Raw genomic sequence first — 18,324 nt, 5'->3', positions numbered from 1 at the left:
CTTAGGGAGCTTTAATAAATAAATAAAAAATCTTGTAGCTGAAAAATAATTTGAGCTCAATGAAAAGTTGTGATAAAACAATTTTTTTGAGTTGGCGCCCAGCGTGGGACTTGAATGTGTTTCAAAATTTATTGCATTGATTATAAGCTACCGTAATCCAATGATAAGATTATAAAATAATTATTTGCTTTTATTTGAACCCACAAAAAGAAGCATACATTGTCCACTACCACTTGTAAGTCCACAATAGCATGCTGATCAAAATAAAATACTAAGAACAAAACAGGAACTAAGTTAAAGTTGCAATAAATAGCTTACTTAGTAAATTGTTCCAGCTAGACTCACCCAAGCCATCGTAAAACAATGTTTATGACGTTCATAGAAAAATTGGTTATTCTTCAACAATGTTCCATTTACATTATTATGTGCTATAAATCGCTAGAATTCGGGTTATATAGTATTAAATTCATCAAATTCTTATTGCTCCGTTCCGTGCGACGAACGATCAGCTTTACAGTTTTCTTAACAATATTTTTGTGACACAAATAGGTGGCGTTTTTGTCGTTTTACATACTAAAATCTTTATGGTTGTTTTTGGATTTGGGCAAAGTATATAAAGTCGGTTTTTTCCAATCCGAAAATAAAATGGTACATTTGCTATGTATATGATACCAAAAAAAAACTATGTATAAATGGAAAATTTAATATACATTTTAAGCGGCTATTGAATTCATAAACTACAAGGAAGGAGTATCTAATATAATGACAGAAGTATCTAAAGTAGAGTCACAAAACCCTGAAACCTAATTACTAATACACCATTCTTCATTTAATGCATACATTTATGACGCAAAATGCATAAAAAGTTTACTATCACAGTTGTAACTTCAACTGTATTATATAAAAGATCTGTCCAGACAGAACGCAGTCAATTGCCACAGTCCACAGCTTTACAATCTATTACGACAGGGTCACAGATATTCACTTACTCCGCAACAAATTCCGACACTATAAAAAACAATGCGCTTACGCTGCTACCAGGTTAACATCACGGGCCAAGCAGTGTCGTAAAACACACGCGAATAAAAAGGACGGAATCTTATTAAAGTAAATATTTATGGCATTGCTATCAACCGATTGGACGAGGGTACCGTCGCCTTGATAAATTGTCCTGTCGCTTGCGGCCTAACGGCCACTCTCCCAAATATTTCTCATGTTACTGATCGCTCTAAAAAATTTCGATGTGTTTGATTTATGGCATAATTTCCTCTCACGCCTTTTGATAAGTCCTCTTAGAGCTGCTCAAGTAACCACGTTTAAAGAACATTTTCTGTAATATTAGGTAGTCCGGCCACGCTGTAGATACGTCACAACACAGCGCACTCTTCTACAAGAAATCATGTTGCGAATTCTTCGCCAAACACTAGGGTACGAGTCCGAAAATTCTTTTTGTGTCAAAAGCTTTAAAACGTTTCTGAAGCAATAAAACAACTTGGAGCAACTTCGAGATTTTAAAAGTTGAACATCTTGACGGAAAAAGCGTCGTAGGAGCAATGTTTCTATTTTACTTACCTGAACGTAGACAATAAAGGTGTCTCCACACAATCAGCGCGTCTAGCAAGTTGATAGTTCGTGTCCTATTCAACTTAACAATAGAGAAAATGAGGATGAGCCAATTCTTTCCAGCGTTTATTCGCCATTTTCTTAGCTTGCCGAAAGTTTACATTTAGACTGCACCTCACTGCGAATGCATTAGGAGCGGCGCGTATTTGTATTGGCACGGGACTCGGCGTATTATTTTGAAGCGGCTATTACGATGAACTATTTGAATCCTCGATAGATTACTTTATCATAATAATATAGCAGCGTAATGTACGACTGTTATTTTACCTACATACCGAGCACTAGTTGAAACAGAAATAAATATCTAATAAGAACTTGTATGAAAGTGCGATCAATCATCCATTAGTACAAACTGGAGTGTAATACTCTCCTGTAATGTTGATAAGAAAATAACTTGAAAAGAATCGTTTCGTTCTGCAGTTTCAGCTTTAGTGTGATTTATAGACATAAAATTCGTATTAGGTGCTTGAGACTTTTTATGTGTTATATATTTTTTTACCTCATCCGCGCGCCTCGCCACGATATTTTCCTGTGATTAATTGAACGTAAAGCTGAAAAAACTGATTGGAACTGGTTCGATATCCAATAGGCGTGAGCCGAGGCCGCTACTCTACCGCTTTCAGACGACAATATGTACCTACTAAGAATGTGTTTTTTTTACGAAAATAGCTTCTAGCTAGTTAGTTCTTAGGTGACCGCCCACCAAGAAACAAATGTTCAGTTAATAGGTTTCTAATATACATTGATCGCGTAACAGCGCTTGACGTAGGCAATCCCGTTTCTTCTACCCTAGCCTTTTCCTCGATAATAACTATTGCGATTAACTTGTTATTATTAGCTGAGCTCAGAAGCAATCCGGCAATTATTTACGTAGCAAACATTCTGTCACGATGAGAGCCGGTTGATAAAAGTTTGGGCCAACTATGACGTCAGAGGGGCGAAAGACGAGGATCTCTTAATTATTGTGCCGCGTATTTCGTATTACAATAATGAAACGAAACAATAACAAAAGTTGTGACGTCGAGCGCCACCGGCCAACTCCGCTGATCATTTGAGAGCTTGTTGAGCGCGCTCCTAATGAAAACTTGCTAGTTATCGCTGACATACAACATTACTTTTATTCTGTACAAAAACAAGCAAAATTGACGCTACAATGAGTCCTGTTGACTCACTTTGTCTGTAACGAGCTACTGTTTATTAACTCCTACTTGTACAGTTGTTGTTCTGGAAATGACAACAAGTAAGTACACAGACATGGGTGGGAGTCTGGCGCGATCACCCATGCTAAATTCAAGTACCTATTGATAGGATCGATAGAGAATTAATCTCGTACGTGAGCCACGTTCTATCCACGTTTTGCACCATTGAATTTTTCGCAGCGCAGGTAAATATTTATTTTCAGTAAAGGAAAACATCTTGAGGAAATCTGCATGTTCGAGAAGAAATTCTGCATTAGTGTGCCAACAAAAATACAAATCGAAGGCGAACCAGCGAGTTCTTATTTAGTTTATACCTCGCAGTACGTACCTTGTGCATAATGTATGGCCTAATGTAATATTCAATTAGACAAATGAATACTGCGGGAATTACATTAGTGGAAGATATCGCAATAAATTCCATTATAGCATTCGGGAGTGGAGGTAACATAGAAAAAATGTGGCAGAGCCCGAAGCTTCGGCGTGGCACAAAGTGAAGGCCTAAGGTTGTATAACGTCCGTTATCGACGCCTACAATAAGTCGCGTTTTATACGGTTATTATAGCGCCATAAACGCCACCGGCCGGTGTTTCATACAGTGGCGGGGCAGATTATACTGCCTATGGCCCCGATTGGGGGCGGGGGAGCGCGGCGAGACGCGGGGGGGGCGGCCGCCCACTGTCAGCTCCACGTGCCCCCGACAGATGTGTCGAGATATCCGATATCGGGAGACACATTCATAATCTTTGCCTCAACCTCTCGCTTCTTATATTAAAATAACGAGCGCCGCTATCGCAGGTGCGAACTCGATGGGAATTAATAAAAATCGCTCCACCTTACGTAGCCATAGTGCTGAGGATCTTATTTGACAGGGTGAGGAGGGGTAGCGAAATAAGCCTATTCATATCAGACATATTGATATGGAAATGGAAATAGGTTCACGATATTTTTTTTAATAAATTGTACCCAGATAGAGCTTTGTTTTAAAAATAGCGTTATAAAATGTTTACATATTTGCAAAGTGTGGAACTTTTATAAATATTTTCAAATTTTCACGTTAAGCTAAACAAAGTGATGAGAATTTAATTTAGCAAACAAAGTATAGGACCAATCAGTGCAGAGGGACTCAGATCACCTATAAGCCGCCAGATTTAATTAAAGTATTCCGCTTAAAAAGTAAAGGTACCCAGTGTAATTGAAGTCGGAGAAAAATAAAGTTAATTCCTGAAGCGACCCAGGAGAACTTTCATTAGCGTTTCACAGCTACAATTGCGAGTTCAAATAATTATGTTTACGGAATCCTTTTCTTACGCAGAGATTATTTATCTTCGCCATTGTTACGAGAAGTGACGCGGACGAATTTCACGAAAATACCCCATTTATCTAGAGCGAGCACACAAAGGCAACACCGAAACCCAAAACTTTTTACGTGGTCAGTGACAATGCTATTTCTCCCTTTTCTCTTAACGTTTCATCTACAAACTTTACGGGTATTGTATTTATTTGCTCAGTTTGTGTGTACGGCAGCGAAACATCTACAATTTGAACGTCGCTAATCTGCTAAGAAGAAGTTAATTCAGTTTGATCGTGTGGTCCGATTTGATATTTGCTCAGCCATCTCGCCCGCAGATAAGTTTAGTGGGCGGCCGTCGATGTTGCTTCCTACTTTATTCGGTTTGCAGACCCGCATAAATAAGAGGGAATCGCCTCCACTCGGCACGCAACTACATAATGGCAGTCGGGCGAGCTGGCTCTTTGCCTCGTTTATAATATCCAAACATCAAAACAATGCGTTATCAAGTTCCCTACTTTTCCGACACCATGTTTTATGTAAGTGGGGATTGTTTCCAATCGCTTTTATTGGGAAAGCAATAACGCAGAAACGATTCACTTGATATACCGCACCGACCTTATAATGCATAAAGAAAATACGGTCATCTAACGGAACTCGATTGAACCCCTATTTGCCTTTTCGGGGTGTTACTATCTTTGCCTCGATTCCTACGCAAAGCCACCCGGCCACGCGTGAAATACCAAGTGCGCCCTAGTTTGGGGCCGGATCGTGCTGTTTGTTTAGGCCAGCTGAAGTCGTGAAAGGTGATGAACTAAATATGAACAAAGAGCCGCACTGTCAGATTATAAGTATCGGCTCGGCCGTAACATTTACAAGGGTATCGATTAGCGCCTCGTCGCTGAGGGCTATTGTAAGACAAGTTCAGTTTTGAAACGGTTCTGTATAACTTTGGGATAGCGACGTTGATCCCGCCTCATGAAGATGTATGTCGCTCACACGTGCCCATATCAACACGTGGACACGGGACGAGAAGTTGTAGCGATAGGGCGCGGGTCCGTGTACGTGTCAGCATAATCGCGGCGCCACTCATTGTTTGCGGAGCGGCTCGCTAATGCTATTTGTCGTCGTGGGTGGATACGTCACGTATGTGTGTCTTAATCGTTAGCAGACAGAAACACGCCTGCTCATCGCCTTGTTTTGTTTGCCACTTTAGGCGAAAACTTGGTCTTCGTCAGGTGATTGCGAGCGGGAACTCGACGCGCCGAGCGACGTGTTTCGAACTCGATGGATTTATTTGTGCGACAGATTGTAAGCTGGGTCGTGAGTTGTCGCATGGAATCGTGTAAATATCGGAAAGCGATTGGAGTGCGAAACTCAAAATTGCAATTTGTAATTCATGAATGTACGGGGGCGAACTTGAGCGATCTTTTGAGTCGGACGGAGAACATATAGGCGAAGTTGGTCGTTGCGGCCACGTGAATGTCTGGCGTCGTTTAAACGAGGGCTGGTATTGTTTGGTTTGTCGGCGGTGGCGATGGCGGCGGCACCAAGTTTTATTAAACCGGCACAAAGACGCAGCCTGCCCCGAACACTACAATACTCGATAAGTGTTGTCGAAAACTGATTGACGCGCCTTTTGAAATTAACTCGACGCGAATAGCCTTTAATTAAAACGATATCAAAGCAAAGACTTTTAACGTTCTAATAACTTGAAAGGCGTATTTGAAAAGTTTTTTGACTGCTCTGAGGTTTTGAGGTTATACTCTCTAATCCTTTATCATAATAAGTACAAAAATATGGAAGGTACAGTCTTTCAAAATGATTTATTTTAAAAGTACTTCGTGAAACTTATTTAAGGCATTAAAACTAAGTAACTATGTACATTTAACTAATATAAATGTTTATTTGTTTCAGGTTTTGGCTTCGTCACGTTTCAAAGTGAAGACATAGTAGATAAAGTGTGCGAAATACATTTTCACGAAATCAACAACAAAATGGTAAGTTCTTATATTTTTACTAATTGTATTATTGTAGGCGAGTTCGTATACTTACAAAATCTATTGAAAAGTCATAAGAATCAGTCTTCAGCGAGCGAATATGCTTAAAATGTAACAGAGGATATTACAGAACCTTTAGTAACACAAGTCAAGCTAAACAAACTTGTTCCCCATCCCTATTCACAGTACATCAATACACAATAATAAATAATCTCGACAATAAACAAGAAACCACATCAAATAAGAATAGTACTTTCATTCTCCTACAAAAACGTTACAATCCTACTTTACCGATTAGATGTTATCCTAAAACTTCGTATGTTAGACAAATGAGCAAAAGTTTCACAGTTATAAGGAACTTATAAAGGCGAGTTTACATGGTCGCAACGTCGTGTACCACAAGCTTTACAAACGCACGATGCGACATTATTCATGCATCAGGCATCGGTGCGTCATGTGGCAATATATGTAGGTACTCCATATTGCTTGCATCCTTGTTAGCAACATACATCAGCTTGCTACTGGGTATAAACCAGCCTTAACTTTACATACCGAGTTGTACCTTATTTATTAACGTTGACGTCCTTTAGAGTTAGATATTCATTTGCACTCATTAATGCATAGGAAGGGTTGCCAAGTGAGAATTTAATTATTTACACGTGAAGTGTTATATCCTTGTATTTACTTCATTCGTTCTTCATTAAAACATGGCTAAGTCTTGGCGTCAAAGTAACCTCTACTTGAATTGTAAGAAAATTATTTTTTAATTATTACTAAAATAAATTCACTAAACAGCGACCCAGTGATGAAACTTTACGCAAAACACTTGTCTACAAGAAATCTACGTACGTAAAATGAACGTTCCGGTCAGATATCAATTAGAGGCGAAGGAACAGAGCTGGCGGGGCTCCAAATGGAGCCAATAAAATGCCACGAAAGCCGGCTTTTACTGTGTTTAGATTTTTCCCCTCCACGTGGGAGGGGGCGGCGCTGTGACATGTGTATTCCAGATGTAGCCATGAACTTTGCTAACACTGGATAGATTAACGGCTTAATTGCAGTAGTTAGCGCTTTAGTCCACCCGTTTGTCCGTCTATTCGCTTTAAAATTACGTTAGGCGCATCCAAACTTTTAACTATGCATTTTATTCCTTCGATTTCTTCCATTAAATCGAAATGAACGTAACATAAAAAGGGTTTTATTTTTCTATTTATTTGACTTGCGCTGTGTAGTTGAACGCCGTCCATTTGTCGTAATACATTACCAGTTATCCTTTACAAGACTATTACAATCATGTGCGCCCATAAAACTTGCCCCCGATTAACTTGTAGCCGACTATAACACGCACAACACAGCTATTGTCTTTCTCTAATACCACTTTATTATTTTAATGTAAATTTCGGGACATAATCAAATTACTGTGGTCATCCACGCGACGTTTGATAACACTATAAGGGATAATTAACCAAACATAACCTAGTCAACACACAATATCAATGGTTATTTCATGAAATATAGTCTTTCTTATGTTTGAAGTATTTATGTTAACGGTAATAATAAAGTTACCGCTTGTTAATTATTATAATGAGATGTCGTCACGTTAAAGATGCTTTTGTCTGCGAGCGAGTGATATAAACAATTCAATCACTCCGGCTTTCTCGCCGAAACAATGGGACCCTACATACTTGCGCTGCGAAGAACAAAGTACGCAGAAAAAGTACGAAAAATCGGCGCTACCTATAGGTACCTATTCGAGCCATTACCATTGTCTTTGTCGCTTGAAGTTTCCACCGCCATTATCTCTCGTCCCCGCTGAAAGGGCTGGGGAATAGATACCACCCTTTCCCGTTGTCGATGCATATTCCTGATTATTAATGCTTGTTTTTTGTGTCTTGCCCCATTGTCTCGCACCTAATGGCTGTACCAAACTCACGGCATGTGTCGGACGGAATCGCAAGGGTGATGCTCGCCCTAAGTGGAGCAAACAACGAACAAAGACATCAAACAAATGGGTAGTGTTTTAGAGTAATTACGGTTCGCTTCCGTGCGAAACGAGAGGTGTGCATGAAGCAAGCTTTTCTCCCTGCGATCCGCGTAATGTATATACGGCGGAGCAGGAAACTAATCGTTTATTATTTCGTCCCTTTTTTGTTGCGTGTCGGAGAAAATGATCAATGTTACGGGTTCGGGTTTAACTGAGTTTACGTGAACAACGACGTTTGAGTCACAAAGTAAAGACAATGTTTGTTTAACGCGAGGGTTACTGAGCTTCGGATTACACGACGGCTTTTAAAAGTCTTATATTTGTTATACCGATGTACGTATCGATATTAAAATAAAAGTAAACGTACCTACATTGTTATTTTCGCATAATAAATTCAATGACTTAGGAAAATTGTTTAATCAAATCTCACACTTATTTAGCATACATAATTCTTTCTTAAAATATTTATTTAAGAATTACGATGAACTACATATCCGTTCATTTCCGAATCAAAACAAACAACCCTTCAGAATAAACGAAAACTTATTCCTTCGATTCCAAAAAGGATGTGTTTTCTTACACGATACGCTCACTGAGCCTGAAGCTCAGGGGAACTCTCTTAACGCGCACTTCACAGTCACAGTATTAAAGTTACGATCATCAGTTTCACACTGTATACACTGTACGTGACTCGTAAACGATTCCGGCCATTAAAAATTCGCCTTAGCATATCATAAACACATCTGATAGTTATATTTACGTACGCAATAAAGAAGACAGAGGCGTCACGTCACCATCAACGCTTACGCTACGGGTAGCTTGCCCTCGTAAATTTAATATGTCATCTCTTATATTAAAATGGTCGTTAAGCTAATAGCCGTACCGCCTTCCCGCACGAAGTGATAGGGTGATACTGCGGCTCACTTTGAATAATAAAAAATATCTTTATTTCTTTGACGATTTTTGTGTTTAATGAGCGAGGAGTAAATGACACAGATTTAAATGGCGACGCTGGATTGTCATTTTGTTTTTAAATTGTCACCAGTTTTTAATGGTATTGTACAAGTTAGACTGTTGCTCTTTGCTTGTTTAAATTATATTACTGTGGAGGTCTTATTAACTACGAAGATTTACCTTTGAAGATGATTTTATTTAAGAATGTCGACCATTAATTTTCAGGTATAAAATGATCATTTCGTGCCCAGGCTTCCGTTGTAAATATTAACTGAATTGCAATTAATACTTAAACAAAATAACACAGGAATAAAGCCGACATTAACTAAATACATAATGACGTTTTTAATAAGACCCCGTATTCATATAATTGCTTTATAAATGATTGTGATAATTATTAATGCGAAGAGACAGGAAAGCTCGCGGTGCAGCATTTTGAAACATAAATACGGACGTCCATTAAAACGCTGGCAACAAATTCCCGTCACTCCATTACGTTCTTACATATTACTCCCTTAATTGCTTCCGCTTACCATGAATTTTAACAACAAAGCACCGACGCGCCTCTAAATGGCTAAAATATAGTGTAGTTTAGATTTCACCTACTAACATCAATTTCTATTTGGCGGATTTAACCGTCCCGAGGACGAACACCTGTGCTTCTTTACGACGTCGCACCTGTTAAAGTCATATTGCAAGCGATATATGAGGGTTTACGCATCAACTTTGGCGCCCAACATTTTCTACTAAATGTCCCGAAATAGCATGTTCCATCATAACACTGCCGGCTGTCACGAACGACGTTAAATATTTAGCTTTCTTACTCCCAAACTTCTGCACAAGTTCGGCCTACACCGTAATATAAAAGTAGAACTATAAATTCCGTGCGACATATCACTTGGACTTAGGACAGCGATATTTATAAAATAACAGTTCCCCAATCTCATGTCATATTTGGGCGAGAATTTATTTTGAGTTTCGGTCGGAAATATCAGTAGCGTGTTACAAGTTGCCCAAGTTCCACATAACGTAAGTCACACTAGTGAACACACCCGGCTCGGTTTTATTTCACGAGTACCACTAGTTTTTATTGGACTTTTAACTAATGGTTTTCCAAAACAACGTGACAGCACTACTCGATGATTCATACACAACTTCTCTTTTTGAACGCACGCGCTGCCACCGATATGCGTTTTAATATTTCCAAAGTATATTTTCGTGTTTTCAGATACATTTTACATAGCGATATAAACGAATATAAGTGCAAGTGCACTTCTCTCGAAGCAATCTCTTCGCATAAACACTTCTGAGAAAATAATACTCGAGTATTGCGTAAATTTTTCTCGTCGATCGTGCACGAGGCAAACAAATGGTTTCCGTTTAGGAAATAACACTAAAAGTAGGCACATTTGAAACTGCCACTTAAATCTTGGGATCTTCAATCGCCATTTCTCTTAGCGTCTTAACAGGCCGTGGGGCTGGGAGTGGCACCCTTGTCGTTACTGGCGCATTAAAGAATGGCTACACACCCATGCGTAGCGGACGCGCCGATAGATACACAGATAAGGGCAGGCTTCTATTGCACACAGTCACGGCTGCCATTAATATATAGCTTCGGCGGGCACGTTCGCAAAAAGGTTCTTACGAAAATTATAGTTGTACAAGAAAACGGACAGCACATGTGGTGGCCGGCAGTGGCGGTGGGCGTGGGCCGGGCGCAGTAGGTCGCCTACAATAATCAATCACGAGTTCCTCCGCAGCCGTGATTACCATAAACTTCCCGTTTTAGCAGGACCCAGCGCGCTTCTTCTAAGCTTTATCGATTCGTCCGCGGCCATTTTTGCGCCTTCTATATATCAGTCGGTCCGTGCGACCGTCCTTTTTCATTGAAACTTGCAATTGGCAAGTTGTGGGCCCAAGATTTGGATGGATTTTGTCTAGTCCTTTTCTAACTTTTTTATTCAGAAAGAATGTAATGATTGAAGAATAAAAGGGACTTCGTTTGAATGCCAAAACTTGAATATAAGGTACCGGATTGATATTTTGAAATGAACGTTTTCACTTTGTCTTTTGTAGGGTTAGTAGAATAGATTGAAATCCATTTTTTTCCTTACTTGCGTTACTATTGTCTGCGGTTCTTGACTTTTCTTTGATAAAGTTTTGATTGTTTTTATTAAAGAAAAGCTTTGGTATTACAATTTTATTACGGCTGCTACTGTGCCAGCAGGATTTTCTAGTCTTAGCCAAGGTTTTGTGGTTTTAATGAGCAATTACATTCAGATTGTTAAACTTGCTGGTATCTTATTTCACTGAAGAAGTTGATGATATAGCAGTTATTTCTTAGTTCTTTTAAAAAGATAACCTATTATTCTGAAGCATTAATATAATCATTTTTAGGGTTCCGTACCTCGAAAGGAAAAAACGGAACCCTTATAGGATCACTTTGTTGTCCGTCTGTCTGTCTGTCTGTCTGTCTGTCTGTCTGTCTGTCTGTCTGTCAAGACCCTTTATCTTAAGAACGCGTGGACGTATCAAGCTGAAATTCACATGAAATACTCGGGTCTATTGTCCCTTTAGGCTGTGAAAATATCAAGCTTCTAAGCCAAGCCAATCAAAAGATATAACCGATTATGTCGATATTTTCAACAAATTCTCGACACTCGCAAAGGAATCAAAACCTACAGGGTACTTCCCGTAAACTCAGAATCTTGAAATTTGGCATGAAGCATTGTTATATAATGCAAATATAGGAAAAATTGCGAAAATCTCATTTTTTTTGTTATATAATATAATAAAAATATTTTAATAAAATGAAACTTACTACCTTATTTCTCACGAACGAATAAAGGTACCAAATTGAAATTTATGCCAAATACATAGGTCTATTGTCCCTTTAAGTAATGAAAAAATCAAACTTCTAAGTTAACGCGATCAAAAGATACAGCAGTTTTACCGACACCTTAGACGAATTTCCGTCACACGCTAGGGAATCAAAACCTACAAGGTACTTCCCGTGAACTCAGAATCTTAAAATTCGGCACGAAGCAACGTTATATAGTACAGATAAAGGAAAAATTGCGAAAATGATAAATTTGAAGTTACAAAAAATATTAAAATATTATTTTTGCTTACATGACATAAAATATTTTTTAATAATTATAAACTTACTACCTACCCTTTTTCACATGAACGCGTAGAGATATTAAAGTTTTGAATAAAAAGTGAAATTCAAATCAAACACTTCTTAAATACAATGGCCTCTAAACTGTGAAAAAATTTAAATCATTCAAAGGTCATTGGGCACCTTAGTATGAAAACCATACCCACGGCGGATACGAACGAAATATAGCACAGTATAATGATAAAGGCTCTGATTTACTATGGCATTAGTCGCATCAATGTGAACCATGGGAATCTAGAGAAAATCAGGTGTAAACATCAAATATTTTCCTCATTTCAACGGGGAATTTAAACGACCAAGTTTGACGGATTTGAGAAATCATTTCTTTGTAGTGAAAGAGTATACTCGCCGTTTATTTCCATTGTCATCAGGTCAGGATCTGATGATGGAAATCCTGAGAAATCGAGGGCAACTATCAGAAATTGTAGGCATGCATAGGATTAAAACTTGATTCTCAGATGTATGTCTGGTGATACTATCAAACAGTGAAGGTTTAGAGCTTATCTGATGATGGAGACGTGAGAAAGTCGAGAGAACTCGGTATGTTTTAGTTACGTCGTGTTTGGGCTTATATTATTCGTATTGACGAGAACTTTTCACAAAAGTTAAAAATAAAAACTTTTTACAATAAAAAAAAACAACTTCTAAAACAACAAGAAAACTGTTTATATGCATCGGTCTAGATCTCGGTGGTTAAATAAATATAGATGCATCCTCTAGACACCGACTTCTAGACCGATGCACCTAACATCTTTTTAATTTCATTCTTGCTTTTGTTTTCTTGTTGCTTTTTTATGTTTGAAGTTGGATTTGTCTGTAAAATGCTACAAAATAAAATAATGCCGACTTTATAAAACAAAGAAAGGGACAGAATTACACTTTTGTCAAGGCTCTAGAAACGTAAAGCCAGCAGCCCCGAATCCTACTCTCTAGAAGTCGTTGTTACAATTCGACAGCTACAAGTCGTCAGGCGGTCTGCTTTAACCCAAGTTATAGTTCGGCCATTCAGAGAATGCGTTCCTGACACGTCGCGATTGAACTGACGACGTAACTTTGCAATGGCGTTGCAGTTACGATAAAAATATTTTTGCTGGTTGTTTACCGTTTTAACAATTGAGGAGCATTAAAACAACATTATTATATCAATAATCAATGAATGTAGTTACGTTGTCAGTTCAATCGCGACGTGTCAGGAACGCATTCTCTGAATGGCCGAACTATAGTAGTGAATTCTCATCACCTAAAATAAAATAAGCTCCAACACAAGGTTACGTTATAAATTGTAAAGGAGTTCCCATAACTATATCTGATCTTAGCTGTCGATCCCACAATGGCAGTCAAACATATCTTTGTGGAAAGTCTTCGCCAATACGAATAAAATAAGCCCAAACACGTGGTAGTTGCAACATACCGTTCGGGAGTTCCCTTGACTCTCTGTAGTCTCCATAATCAAATCAGCTCCAAACCTTCACTGTTTACCAGTACCCTCAAAAATACACTCACATGTCTGGTTATGACTCGATGCGTGCCTACAATATTCAAGAGTTGCCCTCTATTTCTCAGGGTTTCCAGATCCTCATCAGATCCTGGTCATCCGGATTGGCACCTTCCTTCTTTATGAAATGTCTTTAACAATAAAAACTAGCATTGCAACCTGTACAATCCTCTGAAACTGCTTGTCTTTTATATTTTTCAAACGATCCTGGACATTCGTCTCCATGGAATTTTAATAAAATATTTATATTCAAAGAAACGTCATACCATTCTCCACGATTTAAAACTACTTTGATTCATGTCCGCCACTTTTTACAAAGCGGGTCAGATATGCCCCATGACTTTTAAGACATAATTAGTTATTTTCAATCAGATTTCTAAATGATGACTATAAAATGTTGTATATAAATAACTTCATTAAATAACTTTTACAAGGTACTGGCCTACTATTTTAGTTATATTATAAAATAAAAAATATTAACTATTTTGACTCTCACGAAATTACCATAACTATGATTGTTCTAAACTGAACGGTTGGCGCGAAACTCACTTTTTATCTATACAGCATTTGTACGGAACCCTCGGTGCGCGAGTCCGACTCGCACTTGGCCGGTTTATTACACTAAAAGTTATTTGAATTATAAACTAATCTAAATAAATTATTCCGTCCCAAAATTTTCGCTATAAACTTGAGCCAATTGAGATACAATGCAGCGAGTATGGGGCACATGTGTGGTCCTGTCATTAATAATACACAGCGGTACATGTCCAGTGCGCTACTTGTAACGACATTGTGCACCCACATGCCCAACCCTTGAATTAATTCAACTTGTTCGAAGGTGGAAGTGAGCGTTATAAACTATGCGGTGATATCATCGTTTTATTGTACCACAAAACTTTTGATTGTATGCCAGATATCAAACTTTTCCCATCAGATGTTTCGTGATCACACGAATTATAAGTTGCACTAAATGTTTACTCGAAAATATTAATACTGTTCTCCAAACTACTTGTGATCATTTATGAGTTTCGACTTCTGTAGGAAATCATTAGAGTTAATACTTTCGATTCCACACGGATAACAGATTAATTCTACATTAATAACACTAGTAAAATATAAAATAATAATAAAGCTTGATATTTTCTGAGGTAAAAATTTACAAGTAATGATCATAATCTGACGGCAATCACTATTTGAACAACTACCTAATTTCCTATGTACGTATATAAATTTAATGGTTATAAGGCACACAGCACGCAATTCTCAAATGACGCAAGTAGCTAAAGTCGAATGAAAAGACGTAAATTACGGCTCAACAGGCCTTTCCGGCCGTTAACGATTTCTACTCGAACTTAAATTCGAAGCGTGAAAGAAATTTAATTAATCACACGTGGTACCGGCTAACGATCGACAGAATTTGTGTTTGAGCCGAGTACACACCGCCCTCGAGGGCCCGCACGCCTCGCACCCCGCACCCCGCAACCCGCACGCTCTATACACGCCAATAATCTCGACAGTCAAATTATAATTACCTACTAATCTAGCCAAAAACATTCCAATAACGGAAAATCCATTACTTCAAGGCTAACTTACTGAAATATTTTTCATAACCATAATTAACACCAAAATATAAACCTAATAAAGATGAAGCGGCAAAATTAATACATTAATTACTCATATTCAATATCAACCAGTTCGTAATCCATCTTATTCCGTGATTAATTATCCATTCACAAGACCTCTTTGGATAGTAATTAAACTCGACAAAGGAACTCGGGAGAGCCTAGGATTTCATCTGAGCATGTGTCGAGGCTTCGGCCGTCGTAAAGTATCGTAAGAAGCGTGTCGTAATTGAAACTATGGCTGCGTAGGGTGACAATAAAGCAGTGTGTTGAGGGCGCGGGTGTCATCAATAAAGGCCATACGTTAAGGCAGGCCGGTTCATTACTGCGCTCGGCGCGACGTCTCCACATTCCCATTACGGGGGAGTTAGGAGACGCGAGCGGCGATAAATAGCGGCCGAGAAGCCCTGCTTTATTTCTTGCACACAATTTAATTTACATTAGAGGTGCTGAACTGAGTCTCCTCCTGAGAGTCATATGAAAGTCGCGTACAGATTCATGCAAAACAAGTTACGAGCGGCGGGACCGCGTGCCGGAGACCTTAATCTAGTCGGTAGTGTGACAAGGCAAGCGGCGCCCCGACCTCCAACCTACTTAATTACAACTAATTGCTACAGCTTATACATGTACGTGCGTCATAAACTTTCTCGCGGGCTGTTATTAATTCTGAATATCACCTGAATTTGTCTTCCACGTTTTGGTTTATATTTCCTTGCTGTGATGAGCAAGTTTCTGATTTACGTTCATTTGTTATTACTATCTCTATCTAAGCGGAATACTCGTACATCGTTACTTTAACGAGATTCAAATTGGAGGGGAAAAATCAAAAAGTTTTCCATCCATATTCAGCATGTACGTATAAAAGACATGTAGTTTTTTAATTAAGAAAGCAATGCTATTTGATGAATAAAAATGGCCACTTCGCCGTATATAAGCGTCTAATTTCGCAAATTGAAGCTGCGTGAACACAGCGCGACCACAAACGGCCGACACTCAACAATTACTTTAATGCAAACTGCACTCATACGCCTGTAACGTCGCTCTCGCTCAGCCAATACATCGTTTGCAATTTTGTTTGAATTTCGTGGAGGAATTTTCCGGGGTGTTTCAATTCGTACATGGAAACACTTTTACATGTTTTTCCTTTGGCCGTTTCTGAGCTAATATACAAATTTCATTATACGTTTCAATTGGGCAAACTGCGGTCGCCGGCCGCTCACAATCGTTATATTCTTTCCCCTCATGTTCAAGTGGCTCTTAAGCGTGATACGAATTAGTTAAGCAGCGAGTGGTCGGTAATCGTGTGTTTGCTTACAATTGCAAACGCCGCTAATACCGCTGAGTATCTGCCAATATACACTTTGCTCGTTTTGCTTTCAATTTAATTGGTATTTTGTTTGTTCAACTATTAAATTGGATTATGTTAGAAGTTATCCAAGTTGTTTGTCGTTCTCCGCTGCAACTAGCGTCTAGCGGAACTGTTTCAAAGTTTACATAGTTTTACTTTTTAATTTTGCGCTGTTGATTATAAAATCGAGTGGTTTAGCGATAGATAGTTTTGTTCATTTAAAACTCCTTATCTAGTTTTAAATGGATAAACATTTTTGGTGTTTGAATATTTGTGGCAATAAAACGTTTGATGTAAAACGTCTTGGTGGTTTCGCGTAACAAACTCGTCGGTGGCATCGACTGCAATCGATTTCCCAGAAATAGCCGTGGGCGTTTGACAGGCTTCCGCGGCGCAATGAATGTTGCACGCCGCGCCGCCCGTGTATGCCACCCCTTAATATTTAATGTCTAACTAACATTTCTATGACGGTGAATGTGCGGCTGTAATTTAAAATTCAACGTGAACGTCACACGGAGTATTATTTCCATGTCTTTGGTTGCATAGTCTGTATGCACTCGATATTTGTGCAAGGAAATGTCATTCGCTCCATTTAATGTCTACTTTGTATTTGATACGGTAAAGTGAATATGTTAGTAGGTCTTTAGAAGTTAAACGGATGCTATTTTTAGAGAGCCTCTTTAGTTTACAGTCGTAAGTTGTTATGAGTCATGCCATAAACGTTGATAAACAGAAACCATTTTATATTTCATCGAGACGGTTTATAGAATATTTGAAAGGGCACTGAGTTGAGAATTTAGCGTAACATTTGAGAATATGGTATCGTTATAAGCGTGTGCAGCGCGGTCGGGGCTCGGCGACATTGCAGGTACGCTCACCGACGCGACGCGACGACTCGATCGCTTATATCTGATTTGAATTTCGCGCATTACAGGCCATCAAGGCGCGTCCCTCCTCTTCACCCTCTCAGTAAACACTCCAACACTTTAAGTAACCGTGCCGAAATTCTACGGAAAACGTCGACTCGCGCTTATCTTATTTCTTCGAACAACAGTTACGTAAATATGGAAAGAGCTCCCGGGGTGCGGCAGAGTATTTCATTATCCGTGACCTGTTGAGCGCAAGATTTGTGACTCATCTCCTTTACGTAACGTCGTACGTTGCTTGTAGGATTTTTCTTTAGAGCTCGCATCTAGCATCTAGTTATCTCAGACATTTGTGTACTATGTACATTTTCGAGCTCTTAAAAGCTAACGCACAGTATTTATGTCAAAGTTTTGCTGTGCTATTTTTAAAGCTGGAGTATAAAGGTTTTATTCAGAAGTGATTTCTAGTTTCATTGAGCGAGCTTCACGTGAACTTACTCTTAGAATTTTATCTCGGTAAATATGTAATTCTAGAGCTCTTACCTTGCCTCCGGTTCCCACGCTCCGGCTTCCGCTTAGCGGCAATCAGGGCCAGGCTTGCGACGCTCTGTCAATACGAAGGCGAGAGGTTTCCCTGATAAACTTATCTAGCGAGCACGTCCCCCTCTCCCGCCGCCGCCCCCGCATCCCTCCCCTGTCGTCTCCGTTTATCTCTCACGTATGTTCGTACGCTACGCCCGCACCACGTTACACTCCAGCAAAGT

The 18,324-nt window shown here is 39.0% G+C and overlaps 1 protein-coding gene across 7 annotated transcripts in view; it reads left to right on the top strand.

The window, feature by feature from the left end:
• LOC124631093 (RNA-binding protein Musashi homolog Rbp6) overlaps nt 1-18,324 on the top strand; it is a 461,305-nt gene that overhangs the window by 418,234 nt on the left and 24,747 nt on the right. For all 7 annotated transcript variants that reach the window (XM_047165259.1, XM_047165261.1, XM_047165258.1 and 4 more), the window contains one exon: nt 6,028-6,110. In XM_047165259.1, coding sequence (XP_047021215.1) covers nt 6,028-6,110 — 83 coding nt within the window. The remainder of the gene's footprint in view (nt 1-6,027; nt 6,111-18,324) is intronic.

The sequence above is a fragment of the Helicoverpa zea genome, chromosome 6 (assembly GCF_022581195.2).
Source record: "Helicoverpa zea isolate HzStark_Cry1AcR chromosome 6, ilHelZeax1.1, whole genome shotgun sequence".
NCBI lineage: Eukaryota > Metazoa > Arthropoda > Insecta > Lepidoptera > Noctuidae > Helicoverpa > Helicoverpa zea.
This window is presented reverse-complemented; position numbering and strand designations above follow the sequence as displayed.